General features: G+C 45.2%; 1 protein-coding gene across 9 annotated transcripts in view; it reads left to right on the top strand.

The window, feature by feature from the left end:
• The window catches only part of LOC139378673 (transcription factor SOX-5-like), a 103,991-nt gene extending 80,520 nt beyond the window's left edge, over positions 1-23,471 (top strand). For 5 of the 9 annotated variants that reach the window (XM_071121070.1, XM_071121064.1, XM_071121068.1 and 2 more), the window contains 6 exons: positions 4,722-4,908; positions 13,799-13,971; positions 17,290-17,398; positions 17,590-17,763; positions 19,227-19,443; positions 19,691-23,471. In XM_071121070.1, coding sequence (XP_070977171.1) covers positions 4,722-4,908; positions 13,799-13,971; positions 17,290-17,398; positions 17,590-17,763; positions 19,227-19,443; positions 19,691-19,982 — 1,152 coding nt within the window. In that variant the 3' untranslated portion in view covers positions 19,983-23,471. The remainder of the gene's footprint in view (positions 1-4,721; positions 4,909-13,798; positions 13,972-17,289; positions 17,399-17,589; positions 17,764-19,226; positions 19,444-19,690) is intronic. The other 4 variants (XM_071121069.1, XM_071121072.1, XM_071121071.1 and 1 more) reach the window with 1 other exon arrangement.
• The last annotated feature ends 4,502 nt before the right edge of the window (positions 23,472-27,973 follow it).

The raw sequence follows: 27,973 nt of genomic DNA, 5'->3' as shown, positions 1-27,973 counted from the left end.
CCCCTACCTTGCCCCCCCTGACCCCCTCACCTGCCCCCCTGTCTAACGCAGGCAGGCGTCCCTGGGTCTGACTCTGACACACGCCTCTCATTACCATATATATGGAGTGGCCAGGGAGGGGAGGCGACTATGGTCCTAGCAGGGGGGAAGGGCAGCCGTAATGGCCCGACAGACAGCAGGACAGGGGAGTGGACACGCACTGCCCCCACCAGGTCACCACGGAAATGGCTAGACCACTCACTGGTTTCACTTCCACTCAGTGCTGTGGCCACCACAGTCTGTCATGGTTCCCTTTTCTTCTATTTTCATCCCTGCTTTCTCTCACTCTATCAGCCTTTAGTTATGACTGGCTGACGCCCCATCAGTCTCTCTCAATATCAGCCCCTGTTGATTTTTATCCCTCGTTCTCTTTCTCTCTCTCTTTCTCTCGCTCTCTCTCTCTCTCTCTCTCTCTCTCTCTCTCTCTCTCTCTCTCTCTCTCTCTGTCTCGCTCTCAATTCAATTCAATTCAAGGGGCTTTATTGGCATGCGAAACATATGTTAACATCGCCAAGACAAGTGAAGTCTCTCTCTCTCTTTGTCTCGCTCTCTCTCTCTCTCTTCCTGTGATGGGAGGAGGAGGTGGTAGAATGGTGGCCTTCATGTATATTTTAGAGGTGCTCTCTTGTCTCTGTCAGGTCTCTGTTCATTTAGAGGCTCTTGCTGAAGTGTAGAGGCTGGCTGGCTGGCTGCCTGGTCTGCTGTAGACAGATGTTTGGACTGAGGCACACAGCTTTAGTGCTTTACCCTGGGGAGAGGAGGTACAGGGACACACGGCTACTCAGGTGTGGCCTGCCGGGAACAACATACACTCTCACTTGCATGCACGAGCACGCGCTCACACACCCACACACACACTGCCACTGACTTAAAGTGAGTTCCCCGGAAGCCTTAGTTGGCTTTAGAATTTAGAATCAATGACTGTCCATGTGACAGAAACCATGACCACAACTGCTGTTATCTTACTGTCCGCTACACTGTGTCTGCATCTGGCTCTCACTGGAACCACCTCTAAACACTCAGCAGGTTAGAAATAGAGAGACAGGAGCTTTCTCCTGTAAGTCCAACTGTATGAGCCCCTCACCTCTCCTCTCCTGTCCACACCTCACCTCACTCTTCCTTACCTTTCCTCTCCTGACCTGTCCTCTCCTGTCCTTACCTCACCTGTCCTCTCCTGTCCTCACCTCTCCTCACCTCTCCTCTGTTCACCTCACCTCTCCTCTCCTCTCCTCTCCTCACCTCTCCTCACCTCACTCTTCCTTACCTTTCCTCTCCTGTCCTGTCCTCTCCTGTCCTCACCTCTCCTGTCTTCACCTCTCCTCACCTCTCCTCTCCTCTCCTCGCCTCTCCTCACCTCACATCTCCTCACCTCTCCTCTCCTCACCTGTCCTCATCTCACCTCACCTCACCTCTCCTGTCCTCTCCTCTCCTCACCTGTCCTCATCTATCCTAACCTCACCTCTCCTGTCCTCTCCTCTCCTCACCTGTCCTCATCTCTCCTCACTTCACCTCTCCTGTCCTCTCCTCTCCTCACCTGTCCTGTCCTCATCTCTCCTCTCCTCTCCTCTCCTCTCCTCTCCTCTCCTTTCCTCTCCTCTCCTCTCCTCTCCTCTCCTCACCTCTCCTCTCCGTTCCTCTCCTCCCCTGTCCTCACCTCTCCTCTCCTCTCCTCACCTGTCCTCACCTCTCCTCACCTGTCCTCACCTCTCCTCTGCTCACCTCTCCTCTCCTTGCCTCTCCTTTCTTCTCTCACTGCCTCCCCACCAAGTGTATTTAACAGTGTGTACTGTCGCTGAACCCTGCAGGGCACAGTCAAGGCTAGAGAGGTATAAATCTGTTCTTTGTGTGACCACAGAGACCCTGGCTTGGTGAATCAGACCTCAGCTCACCAGCCATAGAGCAGACAGGCCTGTGATAGATGAATGGCCACAGCACTTCACACACACACACACACACACACACACACACACACACACACACACACACACACACACACACACACACACACACCCTGGTGAGGATAGATGGCGGCACACACACTTGTACTGGTAATTGAACCGTCAGCGACCTGATAAGATACAGAGGGATGATGTCACTTTCACATGTCAGCACTTCACTGGGGTGAAATACAGGAGAAGTACTGCCATACATCCCCCTTTCCCTTTCCCTGTAACTATCACTCCTTTACTCCTCTCTCTCTCTCTCTCTCTCTCTCTCTCTCTCTCTCTCTCTCTCTCTCTCTCTCTCTCTCTCTCTCTCTCTCTCTCTCTCTCCCTCTCTCCCTCTCTCCCTCTCTCTCTCTCTCTCTCTCTCTCTCTCTCTCTCTCTCTCTCTCTCTCTCTCTCTCTCTCTCTCTCTCTCTCTCTCTCTCTCTCACCCTCTCTCTCTCTCTCTCTCTCTCTCTATCTCTCTGTCTCTCTCTCTCTCTCTCTCTCTCTCTCTCTCTCTCGCTCTCTCTCTCTCTCTTTCTCTATCTCTCTTTCTCTTTCTCTATCTCTCTTTCTCTATCTCTCTTTCTCTATCTCTCTCTCTCTCTCTCTCTCTCTCTCTCTCTCTCTCTCTCTCTCTCTCTCTCTCTCTCTCTCTATCTCTCTCACTCTTTCTTTCTCTCTCTCTCTCTCTCTGCCTCACACAGGCTCTCTGTCCTGAGGTTTAAAGCTCCTTTAACAATGCCTAGCGCAGGCACACACACGACGAGGCCCAAGCCTTCTCAGAGCCTGAGTCTCAACTAATTCCCCCAACACACTGGTATTATCCATGTTGGCAACTTCCCACTTAAGGATTTGTCTCTTTACTAAAAGACCCCAATCCAGAGCACTGGGAAGGGAGGAGAGGAGAGACAGAGGCATTATCTGTAATAAATATTCACGACTCTCTTCTTCTCCCATTCAGAGGTGAGTAAAGCCCACTGTACAATAATATGGGTCACGATTCAATATTGAGAGCAAGTCTTACTAATGTTGACTCTATTGTCTCCTAGCCTAGTGAAGACATCTTTGGGGGTCTCCCTGCTTTCACACAGATATCTCTAATGAGGGGAATCCTGTTACAATACAGACAGACAGAGAGAGAGAGACAAAGAAAGAGAGACAGAGCGAGAGAGAGAGAGAGAGAGGTCTTAATTGAGTTGTGGAATGCTCGTAATCACTGTTAGCAGTGATAGTCACTGTTAGCAGTCATATTACACAGCACCTCTCTGCTGGTTTGCCTGTGAAGCTAAGCAGGTTTGGGCCTGGATGATCCCTGGATGAATCATATCCTGGATCAGTGGTAGGCCACTAGATTCAGCCGCAGACTATTTTTGAGGGGATGGTGGTGGGGCCGGAACATCATTCGAATCATTTGTACACTGCAAACGACCAGAAAGAGAAAGAGATTGTATTTGAAAATAATAGCAATCATTTCATAACTTGATTACATTGAGACACAATCACACACTGTATGCCTCTCTTTTTATTTGTGGGAATACTTGGGAACAGACTTCCTAAATTAAAATAATTTTAAGATGAATTCCTGGTGATTTTACAGTCTTTTCTGGGCAAAAACTAAAATACCCCCCAAGAAAAGGACCGTTGGCAGGCCCAAAATGCCAACATATGCGGGACAGTTTTGGCCAGTGGTCCGCTTGTTACCGACCCCTGTTCTGGATGTATTCCTAGCTAACCATGGATACTTTACCCCCTGTTGTGTGTGAGTGTTAATTGTTGTTGTTTTAAACAGACAAAGGGGCTGTGTACATCAAGCCATCTCTCCGGGATCGAATTCTATCCTTCCTGTCACGTGACCAGACCGCTTCCTCTGATTGGATTATGTCATCAGCGGGGGGGGGGGGGGATCTGCCACGGTGACTAACGTGATAACCCTTAATGGGTGGAGGTCCACATGGAAATGAATTGATATACCGTAGCTGCCACATGGCACACACACACACACACACACACACACACGCACACACACACACACACAGCCACTCTGGGTTTGACACTTGAAGCTTCTACTGTTGTCTACTGCTGTTGTCTTCCTCAAGTCTGCCAATGTGCTGCACTTGGGAAAGTGAAACTCCTCATCTAGACTTGATGAGAGGCTGTGAAGCTGTGTCTCTGACTAAGTGGTCTGTACAGCTGCTGAAACTCAACAGGTCACATCTCTGAGCCTTTTAATCTACACAAAAAAACCAAGCATTTTTCTATATTCTTGTTTTTTTCCATCCGTTTTCTCATGAGCCATTGTAAAAGCTCTCAGCTGTGCTTAAGGGTCAACCTTGAAGTGGTTCAGTGTCTGACAGGGGCTCTTGTGGTGTCCTTATGAAGCATAGTATGTGTCGGGTGCTGTAGATAATATATTTTATAAGTGTGCTATGCATGTCCTCTTCTGTGTGGCATGTGCACGACTCAAAAGCATCAATTCTCACCTTGAGGCATTGCATGTCCAGTACCTCTTTCAGGAGGCAGAGAATGTGCATGACTCTCTTCCATGGCATGGGGAATACAGTATCTATTTTAGCTTTGTTTGGGAATCTCATCCTGTGGTTTGAGCCCTATGGGACAGGTTTGTCCACTCTGCCTTGCTGTAGAATCCAATCCAAGCCTTCTGATTGGGCAAACGTCTCAGGTGATCCTTGGTGATTGGTTGAACCCACCCAGCGACCACTAGGCCACAACTGGTGTGTTTTGATTTTGCAGGACGAGGGTGCTCAGCCCCTGAACCTGTCGTCCAAGCCTAAGACAGCAAGCGAGAGCAAGTCACCCACCTCCCCCGCTTCCCCACAGGTCCCCACCATGAAGCTGGGCCACCATAGCACCGGGTCCATGAAACACAGCACAGCCCCCTCCAGCATCGGAGGACCACCGTCCAGAGTCAGCTCCATAGGTAAGGGACTGCGCCTACTTACCACGCATACGCAAATTGAACATAACACACACACACACACACACACACACACACACACACACACACACACACACACACACACACACATATATATATATATATATATATATATATATATATATATATATATAATATATACAGTTGAAGTCGGAAGTTTACATACACTTAGGTTGGAGTCATTAAAACTCGTTTTTCAACCACTCCACAAATTTCTTGTTAACAAACTATAGCTTTGGCAAGTCGGTTAGGACTCCTACTTTGTGCATGACACAAGTAATTTTTCCAACCATTGTTAACAGACAGATTATTTAACTTATAATTCACTGTATCACAATTACAGTGGGTCAGAAGTTGACTGTGCCTTTTAACAGCTTGGAAGATTCCAGAAAATGATGTCATGGCTTTAGAAGCTTCTGATAGGCTAATTGACATCATTTGAGTCAATTGGAGGTGTACCTGTGGATGTATTTCAAGGCCTAACTTCAAACTCACTGCCTCTTTCCTTGACATCAGAAACAAAAATGTTGACCTTCACAAGTCTGGTTCATCCTTGGGAGCAATTTACAAACGCCTGAAGGTACCACGTTCATCTGTACAAACAATAGTAAGTATAAACACCATGGGACCACGCAGCCGTCATACCGCTCAGGAAGGAGACGTGTTCTGTCTCCTAGAGATGAACGTACTTTGGTACGAAAAGTGCAAATCAATCCCAGAACAACAGCGAAGGACCTTGTGAAGATGCTGGAGGAAACAGGTACAAAAGTATCTATATCCACAGTAAAACGAGACCTATATCGACATAACCTGAAAGGCCGTTCTGCAAGGAAGAAGCCACTGCTCCAAAACCGCTAGAAAAAAGCCAGACTACGGTTTGCAACTGCACATGGGGACAATGATCATACGTTTTGGGGAATGTCCTCTGGTCTGATGAAACAAAAATAAAACTGTTTGGTCATAATGACCATCATTATGTTTGGTGGAAAAAGGGGGAGGCTTGCAAGCCGAAGAACACGATCCCAACCGTGAAGCACGGGGGTGGCAGCATCATGTTGTGGGGCTGCTTTGCTGCAGGAGGGACTGGTGCACTTCACAAAATAGATGGCATCATGAAGGAGGAAAATTATGTGGATATATTGGAGCAAGATCTCAAGACATCAGTCAGGAAGTTGAAGCTTGGTCGCAAATGGGTCTTCCAAATGGACAATGACCCCAAGCATACTTCCAAATTGTGTTAAAATGGCTTAAGGACAACAAAGTCAAGGTATTGGAGTCACAAAGCGCTGACCTAAATTCTACAGAACATTTGTGGGCAGAACTGAAAAAGTGTGTGTGAGCAAGGAGGCCTACAAACCTGACTCAGTTACACCAGCTCGGTCAGGAGGAAGGGGCCAAAATTCACCCAACTTATTGTTTTAAGCTTGTGGAAGGCTACCCAAAATGTTTGACCAAAGTTAAACAATTTAAAGGCAATGCTACCAAATATTAATTGAGTGTATGTAAACTTCTGACCCACTGGGAGTGTGATGAAAGAAACTAAAGCTGAAATAAGTAATTCTCTCCACTGTTATTCTGACATTTCACATTCTTAAAATAAAGTGGTGATCCTAACTGTCCTAAGACAGGGAATTTTTACTAGGATTAAATGTCAGGAATTGTGAAAAACTGAGTTTACATGTTTTTGGCTAAGGTGTATGTAAACTTCCGACTTCAACTGTATATTCAGTGCATTCGGAAAGTATTCAGACCCCTTCACTTTTTTCACATTTCTGATTGTTTTTAAATAAAATATTTTTTTTAAATCTCATCAATCTACACACAATAGCTTTTTAGCATATGTTTGCAAATGTATTAAAAATGAAAAACAAAAATAACTTATTTATATAAGTATTTAGACCCTTTGCGATGAGACTCGAAATTGACCTCAGGTGCATCCTGTTTCCATTGATCATCCTTGAGATGTTTCTACAACTTGATTGGAGTCCACCTGTGGAAAATTCAATTGATTGGACATGATTTGGAAAGGCAGACACCTGTCTATATAAGGTTCTACAGTTGACAGTATACAGTGCCTTGCGAAAGTATTCGGCCCCCTTGAACTTTGCGACCTTTTGCCACATTTCAGGCTTCAAACATAAAGATATAAAACTGTATTTTTTTGTGAAGAATCAACAACAAGTGGGACACAATCATGAAGTGGAACGACATTTATTGGATATTTCAAACTTTTTTAACAAATCAAAAACTGAAAAATTGGGCGTGCAAAATTATTCACCCCCCTTAAGTTAATACTTTGTAGCGCCACCTTTTGCTGCGATTACAGCTGTAAGTCGCTTGGGGTATGTCTCTATCAGTTTTGCACATCGAGAGACTGAAATTTCTTCCCATTCCTCCTTGCAAAACAGCTCGAGCTCAGTGAGGTTGGATGGAGAGCATTTGTGAACAGCAGTTTTCAGTTCTTTCCACAGATTCTCGATTGGATTCAGGTCTGGACTTTGAGTTGGCCATTCTAACACCTGGATATGTTTATTTTTGAACCATTCCATTGTAGATTTTGCTTTATGTTTTGGATCATTGTCTTGTTGGAAGACAAATCTCCGTCCCAGTCTCAGGTCTTTTGCAGACTCCATCAGGTTTTCTTCCAGAATGGTCCTGTATTTGGCTCCATCCATCTTCCCATCAATTTTAACCATCTTCCCTGTCCCTGCTGAAGAAAAGCAGGCCCAAACCATGATGCTGCCACCACCATGTTTGACAGTGGGGATGGTGTGTTCAGCTGTGTTGCTTTTACGCCAAACATAACGTTTTGCATTGTTGCCAAAAAGTTCAATTTTGGTTTCATCTGACCAGAGCATCTTCTTCCACATGTTTGGTGTGTCTCCCAGGTGGCTTGTGGCAAACTTTAAACGACACTTTTTATGGATATCTTTAAGAAATGGCTTTCTTCTTGCCACTCTTCCATAAAGGCCAGATTTGTGCAATATACGACTGATTGTTGTCCTATGGACAGAGTACCAAAAAATGTCTGCAGCATTGAAGGTCCCCAAGAACACAGTGGCCTTCATCATTCCTAAAGCTGGCGGCCGGCCAAACTGAGCAATCAGGGGAGAAGGGCCTTGATGAGGGAGGTGACCAAGAACCCGATGGTCACTCTGACAGAGCCCCAGAGTTCCTCTGTGGAGATGGGAGAACCATCTCCTCTGCAGCACTCCACTAATCAGGCCTTAATGGTACAGTGGCCAGACGGAAGCCCCTCCTCAGTAAAAGGCACATGTCAGCCCACTTGGAGTTTTCCAAAAGGCACCTAAATGACTGGACTCTTAGACCATGAAAAACAATATTCTCTGGTCTGATGAAACCAAGATTGAACTCTTTGGTCAGAATGCCAAGCGTCACATCTGGAGGAAACCAGGCACCGCTCATCACCTGGCTAATACCATCCCAACAGTGAAGCATGGTGGTGGCAGCATCATGCTGTGGGGATGTTATGCAGCGGCAGGAACTGCGAGACTAGTCAGGATAGAGGGATAGATGAACGGAGCGAAATACAGAGAGATCTTTGATGAAAACCTGCTCAGGACCTCAGACTGGGGCGAAGGTTCACTTTCCAACAGGACAACGACCCTAAGCACACAGCCAAGACAACTCAGGAGTGGCTTCGGGACAAGTCTCTGAATGTCCTTGAGTGGCCCAGCCAGAGCCCGGACTTAAACCAAATCTCTGGAGACACCTGAAAATAGCTTTGCAGTGACGCTCCCCATCCAACCTGACAGAGCTTTAGAGGATCTGCAGAGAAGAATGGGAGAAACTCCCATTGTGCCAAGCTTGTAGCGTTATATCCAAGAAGACTCAAGGCTGTAATGGCTGCCAAAAGTGCTTCAACAAAGTACTGAGTAAAGGGTCTGAATACTTATGTAAATGTGATATTTCCGTTTATTTTTATTTTTATCAATCTCAAAAAATGTCTAAAAATCTGTTTTTGCTTTAACATTTTGGGATATTGTGTGTAGATTGTTGAGGAGGGAAGACACTATTTAATCCATTATAGAATAAGTAGTCGTAGTGGTAGTAATATAATAATATTAATAATAATAATATTAGTAGGGAAGAAACTATTTAATCCATTATAGAATAAGTAGTGGTAGTAATATAATAATATTAATAATAATAATAATAATAATAACAATAATAATAATATTAGTAGGGAAGAAACTATTTAATCCATTATAGAATAAGTAGTCGTAGTGGTAATAATATAATAATATTAATAATAATAATAATAATAACAATAATAATAATATTAGTAGGGAAGAAACTATTTAATCCATTATAGAATAAGTATTGGTAGTAATATAATAATAATAATAATAATATTAGCAGTAGTAGATATTTTAAGTAAGTATGCACATGAATGTCATTTATTTCACTCACATCACCATTAAGTAGTGTTTTAAGTAATGTATTCATGAAACACTGATTCACTGACAACAATGTGTGTTCACACATGTAAATATGCTATAATTAGGTCTCCGAGTGGCGCAGTGGTCTAAGCTAGCTAGCTCTAGAGTTTCTGGGTTTGAGTCCAGGCCCTGTCGCAGCCGGCCGCGACCGGGAGACCCATGGGGCGGCGCACAATTAGCGCAACGTCGTCCTGGTTAGGGGAGGATTTGGCCGGCAGGGATATCCTTGTCCCATCGCGCACTAGCGACTCCTGTGGTGGGCCGGGTGCAGTGCATGCTGACACGGTCACCAGGTGCACGATATTTCCTCCGACACATTGGTGCGGCTGGCTTCCGGGTTAAGTGGGCGTTGTGTCAAGAAGCAGTGTGGCTTGGTTGGGTTGTGTTTCGGAGGACGCATGGCTCTCGACCGAGTCTGTACGGGAGTTGCAGCGATGAGACAAGACTGTAACTACCAATTGGGGAGAAAAGGGGTTAAAAGTAACAAAAAAACAAAACAAATTAATACAAAATAAAATAAAATGCTATAATTAGTGTAGGCTTTTTCCCATTGTGTATGCCTATAGGGTATATTATTGTCAAGCGTTTATTAGCCAGAGAGGCAGGGATGGTTAAACAGGAGTTTGAATAGGAAGAGGAGGAGGAGGAAAAGGAGGAGGAGGTGGAGAGATGGAGGAGTGTGAAGGATAGGAGGGGAAATGGAGTGATGGAAGAGGAGAGTGTGTTTTTCAGATGAATAGAGTAGCTGTGTGACAGGCGGGACTTATCACAGATGAGATTAGACAAGCCTCTTATAGAACGATACACACATAACAACCTGCATTAATAACACAATAACAGCAGACACACACACAGACCACAAGGCTATTATAAACACACGACATGGCTGTTAGAACTCACATACACACACACACACACACACACACACACACACACACACACACACACACACACACACACACACACACACACACACACACACACACACACACACAGCTATTATAATACACACACAGCTATTATAATACACACACACATTATAATACACACAAACATTATAATAAACACACATTATAATACACACACCCCTCCTCCTTTTGCAGCAGTTAGCCATTTCTAACTTGTATTCTTTCTAATCTCAGTGTTTTTCAACAAATCGCAGGATTTAATAGTAGATTAGTGGATTTACATCCCAGATGTTTTTTGTTCTGACAAATGGATTTCAGATGGAACATGTTGAGGCAAGCCGTTTCATTTAGATCACAATGAGTGTCTGTCTGCTGCCACGGCACACAGTCTGTTTCCGTCGGTTCCTGTTAGTGTTACCAGGTCAGACGAAGATTCACGTCGTTTGCTATTGCAGTCAAACACAGAGAGACGGAGTTATGACTTTCAATGGATTTAATAACACATGGTTATTATTCATTGTCTTTGTGTGCGTGCTCCTCTCTGCCCAGTCTCCTCGCAGCATCTGTCCTCTATCAGTCTATCTCCCACAATCCAACCTCTCCTCAATGACAGTCTCCGAGAGTCTGATCTGAAGGACTGAACTTTGAATGCCTGTCAGTGTCTGTGACCTCTACTGCTGAGACCCACTCTGTGTGACTGTCTAATTTCAACAGTGTGTCTGTGGCCACTCTGAATAATTAGTGCCAGGCCAGGGCAGAGTGAGGCTGCAGGGTAGGGTAGGGTTTGGGCTCTGGCTGGGTCTCACTGTTGTCCCCAGCCCTCCTATCTGGGTCATGCCTAGGTTGGCAATCAGACACTCAAGGACACACACAGTGCACACACACACACTCACACACACATAACAAGAGAGAAGAACGCAGACACAGTACATCTCTGCTCACACACACACACACACACACACACACACACATTGAATCCAGATTAAAACCCACTACCATCCAGCAAGCCAGCCATCACAGCCCACAACACCGGCCTCTCTCTCTCTCCAGCCCTCTGCATCCAATTTTGCCGTTATGACTTCTGTAAGAGTTCACTCCTCTGTCATTACAAATCTGAGAGTGTAATCTGCCCTGAGATGGCATTAGCAGGAGGGATTAGTGACAGATAAAGGGCCATAAGCTTGGAGCAGCTCTTTGTTAACCCAGAGATGGAGAGAGAGCGATAGCACGGCCTCCCTCATCCCTCATCCCTCCCTCCGACCTCCCGCCTCTCACAGTCACACAGCAGATGCTGCTGCCGCTCCGTCCGCTAAGCTGCGGCAATAACACAAATAACAACGCTGAAAAGAAGCAGAGAATCATCTTTGATATGTGTTGGGCAGATGTTTCCGGAGGGGCAAATTAGCAGGCTTTTTGGGTTTAATAGGAGTAATCTTCCGGGATGCCGCCTGCGCTTTTCTACTCTTCAAAGAATTCCATGAGCTTTTGGATGAAAAAGACTAAATGGATAGTGAGGGAATGTGTGTGTTTGCGTGGACTGTCAGGCGGAAAGGATGTGTGTGTGTGTGTTTGTGTGTGTGTGTGCGAGCGAGCGAGCAAGCATGCATGTGTGTGTATTTGTGCAACAACAACAAAAAAACCTGTATCCCCTTTCGGGAGGAATGCTGGGGCTTTTCAATAAATCTGAATGATGTGGAGATTTGAGATTTGAGGGAATGGGCTTTTAGATGGTCTGTCAGGATACCTTTGTACCCTGTGTTTACCGTTCTGCGTGTGTTTCTGTCTGCCGCTGGGTGGGAGTGAGGTTCACCACGGGAAATAACATCCAGACTTAAAATGGCAGGGTTTTGACAGGGGTGTCTGTATGTGTATGGGTGCGTGTGTTCTGAAGGTCACACGCACCCATACACACGTCTCTCAGTGGAGGCTAAGAGAGAGCCGACCTGGCCACGGGTCACACACACAGCCTTAGCAGTTAACTGGTCAGTCTGTGTCCGGGTGAGTGTACGACTGCATGTGTGTGTGTGTTTCCCCTGTGGTTGTGTGTCTGGTCATGTATTTACCTCACAGGGGTTAAGGACAGTGTTTATTCTGGATGGCCTTAGAGACTGTTTACATCCAAATAGTTTATCTCTAAAAGAGCTGGAGCAATCTGCAATCTGACAAACAGATTTACAGTTGAACAACCAACAATCAAAGCTCTAGTCAATTCTATTTCGCTAAAAAAAATTGTAAACTAAAATACACACATACAGTATGTATACAGTACCATTCAAAAGTTTGGGGTCACTTAGAAATGTCTTTGTTTTTGAAAGAAAAGCACATTTTTTGTCCATAATATTTTTTGTATTGAACATTTATTTAACTAGGTAAGTCAGTTAAGAACAAATTGTTATTTACAATGATGGCCTACTGGGTTAACTGCCTTGTTTGGGGGCAGAACAACAGATTTTTACCTTGTCAGCCCAGGGATTTGATTTAGCAACCTTTTGGTTACTGGCCCAACGCTCTAACCACTAGACTACCTGCTGCCCCCTAGGCTACCTGGCAGCTTCATTAAATAGTACCCGCGAAACACCAGTCTCAAAGTTAACAGCGAAGAGGCGACTCTGCAAAGAAAAAGCAATATCTCAGACTATCCAATCAAAATTTAAGATTAAGATGGGCAAAATAACACAGACGCTGGACAGAGGAACTCTGCCTAGAAGGGCCAGCATCCCGGAATCGCCTCTTCATTGTTGATGTTGAGACTGGTGTTTTGCAGGTACAATGAAGCTGCCAGTTGAGGACTTGTGAGGCATCTGTTTCTCAAACTCGACACTCTAATGTACTTGTCCTCTTGCTCAGGTGTGCACCGGGGCCTCCCACTCCTCTTTCTATTCTGGTTAGGGCCAGTTTGCTCTATCTGTGAAGGGAGTAGTACACAGCGTTGTACCAGATCTTCAGTTTCTTGGCAATTTCTCGCATGGAATAGTCTTCATTTCTCAGAACAAGAACAGACTGACGAGTTTTAGAAGAAAGGTCTTTATTTCTGGCCATTTTGAACCTGTAAGTGCTGATGCTCCAGATACTCAACTTGTCTAAAGAAGGCCAGTTTTATTGCTTCTTTAATCAGCACAACAGTTTTCAGCTGTGCTAACATATTTGCAAAAGGGTTTTCTAATGATCAATTAGCCTTTTAAAATGATAAACATGGATTAGCTAACACAACGTGCCATTGGAACACAGGAGTGATGGTTGCTGATAATGGGCCGCTGTACACCTATGTAGATATTCCATTAAAAAGTCATTTAAAACATTAACAATGTCTACACTTTATTTCTGATCAATTTGATGTTATTTTAATGGACAAAAAAATGTGCTTTTCTTTCAAAAACAAGGACATTTCTAAGTGACCTTAACTTTGTACGGTAGTGTATATATACATAAAAAACTCATTCCTGATATTTCCCCTCATTGAGTTTTTAAATAAGAACATGCTCTTCTGTGTATCTCTCTCAGACCTGCTGTCATCCCTGTCCTCCGGGGGCTATCTGAACGACCACGAGGCTGTGACCAAGGCCTTCGCTGAGGCCAGACAGATGAAGGAGCAGCTGAAGAGAGAACAGCAGGTGTTGGACGCTAAGGTTGCCGCCGTCAACAACCTCAGCCTGAACAGCGGGCGCTCCGACAAGGTCAGATATGTTAGTACATCCTTAACCTTACAACTATTATTTTATTCAACACCAACCAAATGCCTTCTGTCCTCATACTACTAACAGGAGATAACCCTGTACCATGACATTAGATTTAAGAATTAGGAATAAATTCCCCTCTAGAAAAGTAGCTACATTATGATAAAAAAAAAAAATAATAATAATAAATAAATAAAAATACAAAAAGTAAACTTGCACTTGACCAACCCTACATCCCCAGACGCTCTCTAGATAAGATTGTCTACAAAGTACTGCAATGCACAATATACTATATTATCCTACAGTGTAATGTAATATGATACAATATGTTCAAATGTAATGTCATATTCTAGTATAAATCACCTTTGTAAAATATATTGCAACACAATGTATTGCAATATGATATAGCACGATGCATTAAGATGAAATGGAATTAAACATTTTGTCTGTATATATCGAAACGGTCATAATTGTCAATCACCTGTGTAATAAGAGCAGTACAGGTAAATTGGCCAGTTAGAGAAACCCTTGGCTGAGGTAATGTGTGTGTGTGTGTGTGTGTGTGTGTGTGTGTGTGTGAGGCGTGCTGGGGGCAGGGTGGGTGTTGGGGAGGTTGGAGGAGACGGGGGAGGCGAGGGGGGTGCAGGAGGAGGGCACGGGGAGCCTGCTAGCAAAGCGTTGAGGAGACGCTAATGCGAAGTGACGGCACCCGCTCCTCGGCAGCGTGGCTAAATTGTGGTTATTTGTTAAACACACTGGGAGTCAGCTGGTGCACACACAAAGGCACACACACGCAAGCGCGCGCACACACACACACACACACACACACACAAGCACGGCAGCGTACTGGATCTTAAAGAGCATCTGCACTGCTGACATTCAACAGCTCTCTCTCTCTCTCTCTCTCTCTCTCTCTCTCTCTCTCTCTCTCTCTCTCTCTCTCTCTCTCTCTCTCTCTCTCTCTCTCTCTTCCCTCTCTCTCTCTCTCTCTCTCTCTCTCTCTCTCTCTCTCTCTCTCTCTCTCTCTCTCTCTCTCTCTCTCTCTCTCTCTCTCTCTCTCTCTCTCTCTCTCTCTGTCTTCCCTCTCTCTCTCCTGTCACATTTGCAGAGTCTCATACCTAAAATGGACATTTTTTTTATTTAAAGCATGTAATTTATTCAGAGTTGACTTTCAATGTGAACCCCATAGCCATAGCCCCATAGGGACCTGACAGGTCCACTACTCTCTGCCCAGCTCGCCCCTAATCCCCTGGGGTGGATGGATGAAGCTGGATGAACAACATTAGAAGAATAATCCTCCTCTCCTCTCAGTCGGCCAGTCTCAGTCCTCTATAGTTTCAAATAGAGCAGACCGTGTGTAGGTTGGCTACTTTACTATAACTCATGACTGGACACTGACTGAAGGTTACCGCTGTGACACATGATGCCTGGGTGTCAGTTTTATACGGTACAGTGCAGCACCTAGTGTAGTTTATTAGTCAAGCAACATGAATTACAATGAATAGTTTTGCTTTCAGTTTGTTAAATGACTTCCACACCTCAACTTATTTTCAACTCTGACTTAGCGAGAGGCTTTCGGGTCAAACACATCCATGCTGTCTTTCTCTACCGTTGTTATGTCCTAGAAATGATGTTTGTTTTATTATCCGTAGACCCTCAGCCGGTAGGACTTTAATATTGATATCAATAAACCCTTCTTCAACCCTTTAAATGGTTTGGGATTGATTGGCGTTGAGGTTGCAGTGAACTTTCCATACATACAATGATACAGGCACCGATCAATGCTAGCAGTGTTTTACTAAAGAGACAGGGGGTTTCCTGGTGTCACTTGTTTCACCGCAAGTCATCTCTGCAGCATTTTTCCCTGAAATAGTTTCACGCAGACAAATCCCATTTCTCTCGCTTGTTCTCGCTCTTCCTCACTGTCTCCACTCTCGCTCCCCCTCTCTCTCGCTCAGTCTCGCTCGTTCCCTCTCTTTAGCGATGATATTTATTCAAATCTGATGAATTATCTCTGCTGAACAATTAAATTGTAGTGCTGTAAAACAGAGACATGCATTTCATTAGGCTGGTGCCAGTCTGGCTGGGCCATCTCCTAATGGTTAGGCCAGGGCTGGAGTGATGTTTTTAAAGATGCATGGCTTTTGGGATGGATTCTAATCGTATAATTAAGCTGTAAATGCAGGCTCTGGGTTTGGGGAAGAGTGTGTGTATGTATGTGTGTGTGTGTGTGTGGGGGGGGGGGGGGGTGTTTGTGTGTGTGTGTGTGTGTGTGTGTGTGTGTTTCAGCTGGTTGCATTAGCCATGTAAATGGACAGTCAATCAGCCTTTTATTGTCTGTAATAAATACGCAGGGGGTCGTGCAGTGTGGCCCTTCACGGTGTGTGTGTGTGTGTGTGTGTGTGTGTGTGTGTGTGTGGAGCGCCTCTCTCTCTAATGGAGGGGGGGGGGGTGTTTGTGTGTGTGTGTGTGTGTGTGTGTGTGTGTGTGTGTGTGTGTGTGTGTGTGTGTGTGTGTGTGTGTGTGTGTGTGTGTGTGTGTGTTTCAGCTGGTTGCATTAGCCATGTAAATGGACAGTCAATCAGCCTTTTATTGTCTGTAATAAATACGCAGGGGGTCGTGCAGTGTGGCCCTTCACGGTGTGTGTGTGTGTGTGTGTGTGTGTGTGTGTGTGTGTGTGTGTGTGTGTGTGTGTGTGTGTGTGTGTGTGTGTGTGTGTGTGTGTGTGTGTGTGTGTGTGTGTGTGTGGAGCGCCTCTCTCTCTAATGGATCGACCCCAAGGGCCTCAGAGAGAGGGGGAGAGAGACACCCAGCATGCAGTTGGCTGCTGGGATAAAACACACACAGTCATTCTCATACACATCCAATCATAGCAGATGGACACAAACACAATCTCAATGTCATTCCCATAATGACATCAGCTGTTACCTGTTTTAGTGCCAGTCTTGCCCTCTGCCCCTCTTATCTCCACCCTGCCACATAGACAGGCTGGTTAAAGACCAGAGCACAATGCTTTAGTGCCAACTAACTATGCCCTCTGCCCCCACTAAGCAAGCCTAACAACACAGGTACACACACTCTCTGGCACACATCCAACATACAGTATCTACACGTGTTAATCTATAGCTTTATAGCCTGGTTATTGACTGATATGTTAACCTTACATGTTGATTGACTGACGCCTGTGTCTCTCTCCCCCCTGAAAACAAGGCAGTCTAATGTGTAACTAAAGATTGATTGATTGTCTCTAGATAATTGATTGATTGGTGCCCATGTTTACTGACTGATTGACCGACTGTGTGTCTCTCTCCTCTCCAGGACAAGGCAGCTCTGGAGAGTCTGAGCCACCAGCTGAAGCAGCAGTCAGAGGACAGAGAGAAGTTCAGCCACACCATGATGGACTTCACCATGAGTGGAGACTCAGATGGTGTGTGTTTGTGTGTGTGCACAAAGATGCATTTGTGCTTTGTCTTAAACAATGTGTGTGTGTGTGTGTGAGTGTGTCTGTGTGTGCGCGTGCGCGTGTGTGTGTTTAAGACTGTATGCATATATGAAGAAGTGTGTTGGATTGTGTTAATGTATGTGTTTACATCCACTCTCTCCCCCTCCCTCCCACAGGCAGCCCCAGTGTGTCTGATTCCAGGATGTTCCGTGAGGCCCGGGGCCGAGGCAACAGCGAACCGCACATTAAACGACCCATGAATGCTTTCATGGTCTGGGCAAAGGATGAGAGGAGGAAGATTCTCCAGGCTTTCCCCGACATGCACAACTCCAACATCAGCAAAATCCTCGGTAAGACTAAGACCCCCTCCAGACGGCTAGAGGAGGGAGAGAGGGGTGTGAGAGGGGAGAGAAGGAATGTGCCTGCCTGCCTTTCAAGGAAGAATAGAGAGAGAGTGGAAGGTGGAAGACCGGGGGAGAGAGGGAGAGAGGCGTGAGAATGCGTGTTAACCTAATTGAGCTGATCCCTTGTGTTGCAGCCAGGCAGCGCTCTCTCTCTCTCTCTCTCTCTCTCTCTCTCTCTCTCTCTCTCTCTCTCTCTCTCTCTCTCTCTCTCTCTCTCTCTCTCTCTCTACGTTCCTGTGCTCTGTGTGGCCCCTATCGCACACCGTACCTCCGTCTCTCTTTGTGACAACAGCACTCTGATTGACAGCATATTTTGTCCCGTCCTTATCTCTGGTTGCCTGAACATCTGTAGTGTAGTTAGCTAGCAGCGCTACTGAGACAGAGGGCTGGGAACCTAGCAGGGTCCCCAGAGACACACGACGTCTAAGGCTGGGAGAGAGACGCGACACAATCCACACACACACACGACACACACACACACACACACACACACTGTTCCCCCGTTCCTCACAAGAAGCGGTATTGTGGAACTAGCGCTTAATGACTAGCTCTGGAGAGAGAACGGAGAGCTTCAACGACGATGATATAATTCATTATGCATTAAACAAGCACTCCAGTCTGTGACATTCTCCCCAGACCTCTGGGATTGTGTTTGACATTTTAAAGAGCTCCTAAACGTTTTATAACACTGGGAAATCTGGTTTTAATAAGGGCCCGCTCTCGAATGTTAACAGAAGGAGTTTTCTATTCCAGCAGGGAAGGGAAGGGAAGGGAAAGGAGTGTGCTAGCTGACCAGGCCAGCACAGACAGCTTTTACCCATTAACAGACAGTAGTAACAGAGTGTAAATTCAGCCCAGATAGACACACACCACACACACTGGGCCCAGAGCACGATCGACACACAGGCACACTTATACACTGCAGCCAGATATACTGTAAAGAGCCAGATTGGAGAAGATGTGTTTTGGTGGTTTAGAATTTGGGAGGCCTTCTGCAAAGAGGCTGTGAACATATTGGACGTGTTGTATTTAAATAACATTGCGTGCACGCTTGCTGTGTGCTTGCTTGCGTGTCTCCTCGCACGCTTGTGTGTGTCGGAATGTGTGTCTGCTTGCGCACTTATGTGTGTAGGTGTGTGTGTGTCAGCTTGCACGCCTATGTGTGTGTTAATAAAGTTAAAAGGACAGAATGAGGTACTCATTTTTGAACTCTGATGAGATGGACACAGTGAACGAGGACAACACTTAACCTGCTTTCAACTCTCTTTCCCTCTCTCTCTCTCTCTCTTCCCCCCTCTCTCCCCCCCCTCTCTCTCTCCCTCTCTCTCTTTCCCCTTTTCTCTCTCTCCCTCTCTCTCTCCCTCTCTCCCTCTCTCCATCTCTCCCTCCCACCCACCCTCTCTCTCCAGGTTCTCGTTGGAAGTCCATGACTAACCTGGAGAAGCAGCCGTACTATGAGGAGCAGGCCCGGCTGAGCAAGCAGCACCTGGAGAAGTACCCGGACTACAAGTACAAACCCCGGCCCAAACGGACCTGTCTGGTGGACGGGAAGAAGCTGAGGATTGGAGAGTACAAGGCCATTATGAGGAACCGCCGGCAGGAGATGAGACAGTACTTCACTGTGGGGTGAGTGAGTAACCAAAACCACACACACACACACTTCAACTGTGGGATAAAGTATTTCCTCATAAGGAGTTTTCCCTTACCGTTGTGTAACTTCTCTTTGTGGTCTGAGTTTATTATAAAGCACGTTGTGTTGACTGTAAAAACAGCTGTCTGAATGCATCTGATGGATTTAGTTTTATTCATTCAGATTTCTACATTATATTGTGTTATTAAACTGTACTAACTGTTGTGTTGTGGTTTTCTCCAGACAACAGGCCCAGCTGCCCTTGTCCTCGGCGGGCGTGGTGTACCCAGGTGCCCTCGCCATGGCAGGCTTGCCCTCCCCCCAGATGCCCTCGGAGCACTCCTCACTGTCCAGTAGCCCCGAGCCCGTCGCCCCACCCCTCCAGACCCCCTACCATCCCAGCCTCAAGGGAGACGAGACCCGAGTCAAACAGGAGGCGCTGCGATTGGACGACAGCAACGGTGATGCGTACGACGACTTTGATTATGAGGACGAGGAGGGAGATTATGGAAGCGATAACGACAACCACCAATAATCTGGAAGCAGAGCCAATCAGAATCAGATACCCAGCTTCTTGCTGCAAACACCCCCGTCCGTCCACCAATCCTGAGAGACTATCCGTCCCTTATATCCAATCACATTCAATGTCACAAACCTCGCCCTCCTTTACCACTTAACCAACAAGGACTCTGGGACCTCAGAGCCAAGCCCCTCCCATTGGAATCTCGATACCAGCAACCGACCAATCAAATCAAGCACAGGACCTGTCACTCACACTGACTGTTACACAGACTGGAGTCTAGGAGGAGGCGAGTTGATTGCCGTGACTTCTGCTGAGTACTACACAGTACTACAGCGGACTAACAAAGTACTACGAAGTACTACAGAGTACTAGAGTATTACTGCTGTGTACGCCATAGAGGCAAGATGAGATACACATTATGTCATGAGTAAGCTACTATATGAGGAGAAAACACAGAAAAAACAACCTTTTAGACCAGTTTGACTTCAAAGAGACATTTTTTTTTTAAACAGCAGGCCTGTCAGTTGATTAAAGATACACTTTAAAATGGCCGACCTGCTTGTTTATGAAAGAGACACTTTTAAAACAGCTTTTTTTTTTCTTGATTCTATGATATTCTCACTCAGGTACACGGTGCCAACAAGTGGCTTGTGAATGTGATTTGTTGTTTTTGTGCTACAGTTTTAATAATAGATACAAAATAGACATTTTTCCCTTTTCATTGTAAAGCACCTGACAGAAGTCAAAGCAAAACTTTTTATTTAGAATTCTTCTTCTTTCTTCAACTCTGCGGTGTACTGTCAGCAGATATCCTCCCTCTGTGTGTGTGACTCCCCTTATGAGAGTCAAAATGGGAAAGTCCAATCAGGGCCACCGCCATGTGTTGGACAGTGAGGGCCGGCTCACTTCAGGGGGGGACCTCGGTCTCTCATCATGGGTCATCTTGGACAGTACTGTGTAATGAGACAATCTCCCACCAACCCTCTTCTCTCCTTTTACACCCTCGTTCTTTTACCCTTTCTTTGGCTTGCCTTTTTATTCTGATCAGGAGGACTTTGTGTCTTTGGAAGGTACAAACAAGGGTTTATTTTAGATATGAAACACCCCCTTGTATGTGTGTGAGAGTGTGTGTAAGCAAGCTCGCTGTGCGTGTGTGTGTGTTTAGTCTGTGTGAGCTGGTTTAGTCATCACTAGACACTAGATCCCAGAACTCTGTCCCTTTCCAAGACAAACAGAAACACTGGAGTTTCCCCTGTGAGCCCCCAGTACTTCAGCATCCTGGTGTATAGAGACAGAGAAAGCCCTATTCCTGGTGTACAGAGACAGAGAAAGCCCTATGACTCTCTTGTACACTCACACACACACACATCCCCAAGCCCCAGTTCCCCAATCGAAACCCCACAACAACTCTACTCCGCTGCCAACTGATCCAGCCAGCACAAGCCAACAACTCTTACCCACAACCCAAACCCTCTTGTAATACTCCCAACTGATATCACACAAAATTGGTGTGTATTTTGTTATAGAAGTTTGGTGTGTTCCTGCGGGCTTCTACTGGTAGTTTTGAGTATTTGCTGTCCGTCCCCGTTCTGTCCCTCTCTCTGAGAGTTCCCCTCTATGTCCCCCAGTGTCTGACTCTGTCCCCGTCCGTGTCCCCAAAACACGTCATTCTGCTGTTCTTATTGGGAGGAGCTGATCGTCATATCAGCACGTCAGTGTTTCCTTTGTATTTCAATACTGTATTTTATCATTTTTATTCAAACTGCCTCTAGTGTAATAATATTATTAACAATAATTATAATGATGGTCAGCGTTTCTTTCAATTTGAGTAAGTTATGTACAGTATAATTTATTTTGGCCTCTATTGGGTTTATTACGACCCCTATGAAACTTCTTCGCTCAATGAAGCATTATTATATTTAGCTGGTTTAGAGTATTTACATCTAATGTTGTCCTTTTACTTTTTACTTCATTTGCAATTTGCATATTCTTTGGTTTCTGTTTTTATCTGTTCTGTTTGTTTAGTATTAATCCTATATGGACGCTGGGTGAGGAGGAGGAGCGACACGGACGACAGCCAACGGACGGCTGTCGCTCTTCGCCAAGGAGACTGGACTTTCTATTCACTAACTCTCTCCCCATCTTCGTCCCTCATCTTGACAACGTAACCTGTTTATGTCCAAACCCACTTCTAAAAGCACTCAGACACTCTGTGTGGTCAGAGAAAAGAAGGCGATTTTTTTTTTGTTTGTTTGTAATGGTTCATGTATAATGTGAAGTTTCTTCTACTTTCTTTCTTTTTATGAAGATAAAAGAAAACGGTTCTATTATTCTATCCTGTTCTGTTTCCTCTGAACAAAGGAGCGAGGCTCTCGTGTACTAGGGTTGCTATTTCACCTGAGATGCCGTGGAACATCGTTGAGGCTGGCGGACACAGAGACACACAGACACAGCAGACTCACAAATTATTAGCAGACACAGTTGTGCAAAATTCGAATAACACGATCAGGATTTTGATCAAATTAGGACATGATCAGAACACACACACACACACCGCACATTTGCGACCCATAGGAAAATCAGTGTTTACTTTGCCAATTCAACAATGTTCTACAGCATAATCTGACATTCAGTAAGTAATGACCTGTCATATCTATGTGACTCTGGGGACTTTACTTTGTTTTAGCTCCACACTATGACCTAGCCATTAGCCATGTCCACTCACTCTACAGGTGTGCTGCCAGATAGTGACCCAGCCCAGTCATGCTTGCTGTAGATGTTTACTCTTACACAATCAATCACAACCATGCCTATTGCCAGATAGTGAGCCTCGCAGTCAATCATACTTGGCCATATAGACAACCTCACAATCAGGCCACGGTGAGACCTAATGCTGGAGAAATGGTTTCCTGTATTCTGGCTGGAAGCTGTAGGTTAGATTAGTAGGCTAGACAGTGTGGGGAAAAGGAGGGGTTTACAAGTTCAATCATCCCAGCTTGCTAGGTCTGCCACATACTGCGGTATTATACTGTACTTAGGGCCAGGAGTTTTGTGACCGGACCAGGACAAACACTTGGCTCTAGTTATACTAATGAATAGAGTCCAACGTTTTTCATGAGCAGGTTGACAGGATGATAGGCCCTGGTGATGTTGGGTGATACAGCGACGATGGTGACCATGATCGCGATGAAGATGATGATGATAATAACAATGAAGACAATCAAATGTCACGAGTGGAGCTCAAAACAAAGTCAGAGTTAGTCAAAAAAGAAACACGTATCTGACCATCTCAACTTGACAAATGGAGAAAGATAATTATGTACATATAACATAGAGTTATAGATTTATATTTTGTTCATAACACAGTGTAATATAAGTTGTATATTTCTTTTTCTCTTTTATTGATGTTATTCATGCTACAATAAAAGCAGGAGTTGATGTACTCTTACAACAAAAAAAAGAAGAAAAATGACAAATAAACAATGGAAACAACAAAAAAAAGAGAGGCCGTGGGCTTGGCCGTGGGCTTGGCCGTGGGCTTGGCCGTGGGCTTGGCCGTGGGCTTGGCCGTGGGCTTGGCCGGGGGCTTGGCCGTGGGCTTGGCCGTGGGCTTGGCCGTGGGCTTGGCCGTGGGCTTGGCGTGGGCTTGGCCGTGGGCTTGGCCGTGGGCTTGGCCGTGGGCTTGGCCGTGGGCTTGGCCGTGGGCTTGGCCGTGGGCTTGGCCGTGGGCTTGGCCGTGGGCTTGGCCGTGGGCTTGGCGTGGGCTTGGCCGTGGGCTTGGCCGTGGGCTTGGCCGTGGGCTTGGCCGTGGGCTTGGCCGTGGGCTTGGCCGTGGGCTTGCCGTGGGCTTGCCATACACCATCTGTTCCGAGTTCACTTTTTTCAGTATTATTGCCAGTCGAGGCTTTAATAAAAACAGCGATGTGTTCTGTAATGCTCCAATGGTCCTTGTGAGTTCTTTACAATGCACCTACACACACACACACTGGTATACACTAGTATGAACAAAGGCTAGAGTAGATACCCGCACACTTTTCAATGCTAATTTGAAAGTTTTAACCCGGGGGCTTTCGACATTCTTCCATCACTTTACTCTGCACTTGCAGGTTACTGGATGTGTGTGCTGTACTTCTAAACTAAACATCGACACTATATCCAGAATACTGTACCTATTTGCAGCTGCACTATATCCAGAATACTGTACCTATTTGCAGCTGCACTATATCCAGAATACTGTACCTATTTGCAGCTGCACTATATCCAGAATACTGTACCTATTTGCAGCTGCACTATATCCAGAATACTGTACCTATTTGCAGCTGCACTATATCCAGAATACTGTACCTATTTGCATCTGAATGCAAATGATAAATGATAAAGAAGTCTCAGCCCTTTGTCTCTTCTCTGGAAACATAGTAAGGTGAAAGCAGTATGGTGGCAGTGGTGTAAGGTACTTAAGTAAAAAATACTTGAAAGTACTAGGTATCTGTACTTTACTATTTATATTTTTGACTACTTTTACTTTTACATCACTACATTCCTTAAGAAAATATTGTACTTTTTACTCCATACCTTTTTCCTGACACCCAAAAGTACTTGTTACATTTTGAATGCTTAGCAGGACAGGAAAATGGTCCAATTCACACATTTATAAACAGAACATCCCTGGTCATCCCTACTGCCTCTGATTTGGTGGACTCACCTACCCGTATGGAAGCTTACCAGTATGGTGGAAGTCTACCTGGTATTTACTTTCGTCTTTCACATCAGTGAAGCCCTTTTAGACGATAGAGATAAACTCAAGATACATGAAGCACGAACACTACATTTTTTTCCCATGACCCGTTGCCCTATCAAAGCCCAGAAACAAACCCTATCGCCATGGAACCCGTGTCGTGTGTTTCCCAGCGATTCAATCAGTTTCATAATGACATATTAATTATGCGCCAGGCACCTTATTCCCCACCTATCAGAGGGCCAGCTGTGAGGTGTAGAATCTAATTACAGCCAGTTAAACACCTTATAACCTAATTATCAACAACAAGAGAGATGAGAGAGAGAGGGAGAGAGAGAGAGAGAGAGAGAGAGAGAGAGAATGAGAGAGAGAGAGAGAGAGAGAGAGAGAGGACATCTTGCGACATCTTAACTCAATTTAAACAGAACAATGATGTGCGGAATTCAATCCATATTGCCGAAATATTGCAGAAGATCTGCGTTACAGCTTGATTGAAAGGCAACGTTCCCGCGTTCGTGGAGGCTGCATTCACGGTAAACGCTGCATATGTCGGCTCAATGGGAAAATGACCTTTACATCCTGCCCTTTGTCTGAGAGACGTGGAAGGATCTGATTTAGTTGTTATTTTAAAAGCTGTATATATTATTTGTGTCGTTAAGATTCGTGTGGGGTTTAAGGGAAGTTGAAGCGTTCTCTTTAAAGGGTTAAACAAGGACTGTCACTCTCTATTAAATGCTAAAAAGCGGTCCCACATGCATGCCCATATTGTCTCACAATCACTCTGTGCACTTCACCAAACAGTCAGACATAAAAACAGTTTAATGCACAGAGTTGATTTTAGGTGGCTTTGCTAATTACTTTGCCAATTACCGAAGCATTACAAAACCTTTCAACGCAATTAAGAGCTGTGTTGGGGCAAATTGAGAATTCCTAAGTAAAGGAGTGGTTGTTGTTTGGGGGCAATCTGAATTTTAGATTTCTAGCCTGGAGGAGAGCCTGAGAAAGGGTTTATATGTGAATAGTTTAGGAGAGGAGAGGTTTTTCATTTATTATTGTCAGCAACACAGTAAAGTACACCTTTAAGCTGTTCTGTAGGAAATAAATAGAGTTTTATTTTAATTTGAAAGCTATCCACTGGCTATTTTAACTGAACTATCTGTATAGACAAAAGGATAATAATTATTCCAGTAGGCACATAATATTTACATACAGTAAGAACTTCTTTGTTTTACTGAATATTGTTGGTTCTTTAAAATGACACTATCAGTTATTCTCTCTGATCTTATTGCTTTTACAACTAGAGTTTCTCTTCCAACATTACGATGAAAAAGCTATTTTCAGATGTGGAGAACTGTGTCTGTGTGCTTGAGTAGTAGCACGTGTGTGTGTGTGTGTGTGTGTGTGTGTGTGTGTGTGTGTGTGTGTGTGTGTGCAAGCCTGATTGTGTCTGTGTGATTGTGATTGTGACAAATGTTCATTTAGAGAGGGTCGCTGCTGCGACAGCTCGGTGAAATGTGCAGATTTGAACCGTCCGTGGGTGTTTCTGAAATTGAGTGAAAACGATGTCACATGAATGATTTAAAGTAGGTAATAGGATGTGATGTGGTGCTGAGCCGACAGCTAAGCTGAGTTTAAGACGCGCTGCGTTAATGTATTCATGAGGAGGAGGGATTAGTGAAGAGAGAGCAGTAGCTGAGTGCAGCACAGTAGCTCGGGCCAAACGCACAGGCCCACAGACACAGCTAAATACACTGACACAGGCAGGCCCAGAGACTCAGAGATACTGTGTCTGTGCACGTTTTGGTTTTTGCCCTAGCACTACACCGGTGATTCGAATAACCAACGTTGATGATTTCATTCAGCTCGGGCAAAAACCAAAATTGGCAGGCCCACAGACAGCTAACACAGACAAGCACAGGCAAACACAGGCCCACAGACACAGCTAAACACAACTAACACAGACATACGCTGAACATAGGCCAAACACACAGGCCCACAGACAACTACTGAATTACAGGCCATACTGAGAGAATGTTTGGCTACGTTTCTATGTGGAAAAAGACAGTCCAAAAGACAGAGTGCATGGGCCTACTGTACTTATGTACCTGCTCATTTCATACCAGACGCCTGTACTGCAGGTCAAGAAACGTTGAATTTCTGACTGTCACATGTTAATTTTGCCTTGGAAACCATTGACTCTGTACAGCATCACGAACACAAATCAGACGAATCACAAAGCTGTGTTGTCAACAGGCCAGGTCTGTCTGAGATGTGATGTCCTAGCATGACAGCAGGTCTGAGTGGCGTGTGTGTGCTGAGGGACAGGCATGGTACCCAGTACAGCAGTAAGGCCCCGCGGGCTGATCTCCAATCAGTACTGCTGACACGTCTTTCCTCTTACCCACCTCTCACACGTTCACTACTCACATTAAACATTCAACGACTTCATCATCAACAGCTGGCCTACTTTAGTTTTCACCACTCACTGTCTCTCTCCCTTTGCTTTCATTCACACGGAACACCCCCCCGCTCTCTCGCTCTCGCTCTCTGTCTGTCTCAATTTGCCCCAACTCAGCTCCTTCTCCCTTCTCCCCCTGTCTACCTCTGAGAAGATCCCCCTCCTTGTCCTCTCTATCTGTAAAAGGAGTACCCCGATTGACCTCTGTCTTCCGCTCTGCATTAGATTGAATGGCTGCATCAATACGATGATCATAGATGAAAGCATGGGATGTTTTGTGTTTAATTGACAGACAGTCTCGCTATCTGGAACTGTTGTAGTTGTTGGTGAACATGTATCTGATCCAGTTCCTGTAACAGGCAATTCATTCTGATACGCCTGCTGAACACTATTGCGTTATTTTGCAGAGCCGTACAACTCTACCAAAAACTATCAGTCAACACCAGCAGGTCTGATTTTGTGTACAGTCGAATAGTCCGTATTTAGAAAGAGACAATAATGTCCGTAGGCGATTCTCGCTATTTCATTTAATAAAATCACTTTCCTAAAAAACGGCTATTTTCTCTTCATCAACACCAGAATGCACACATGCTAATATTATGTTAATGCTATGTTAATTGGGAGAGTAGCTGTTAAGCAGCCCTGCTGTGAAGATGACTTGTGAGAAGATAGGTGGGGTCAGTCACAAGCTGTAAACCAGACTCCGACACAAATAAACAGAACCCCTCGGAGAGGACACAACATCACCCATGGGACTGGGACAGAGGGGGAGGGCAGTAGTGGTCTGAAGGGGTGAGGGGATGCGGGGGG

The sequence above is a fragment of the Oncorhynchus clarkii genome, chromosome 21 (assembly GCF_045791955.1).
Source record: "Oncorhynchus clarkii lewisi isolate Uvic-CL-2024 chromosome 21, UVic_Ocla_1.0, whole genome shotgun sequence".
Taxonomy (NCBI): Eukaryota; Metazoa; Chordata; class Actinopteri; order Salmoniformes; family Salmonidae; genus Oncorhynchus; species Oncorhynchus clarkii.
Note: the sequence above shows the minus strand (reverse complement) of the source record. Positions and strands in the feature narration are given on the sequence as shown.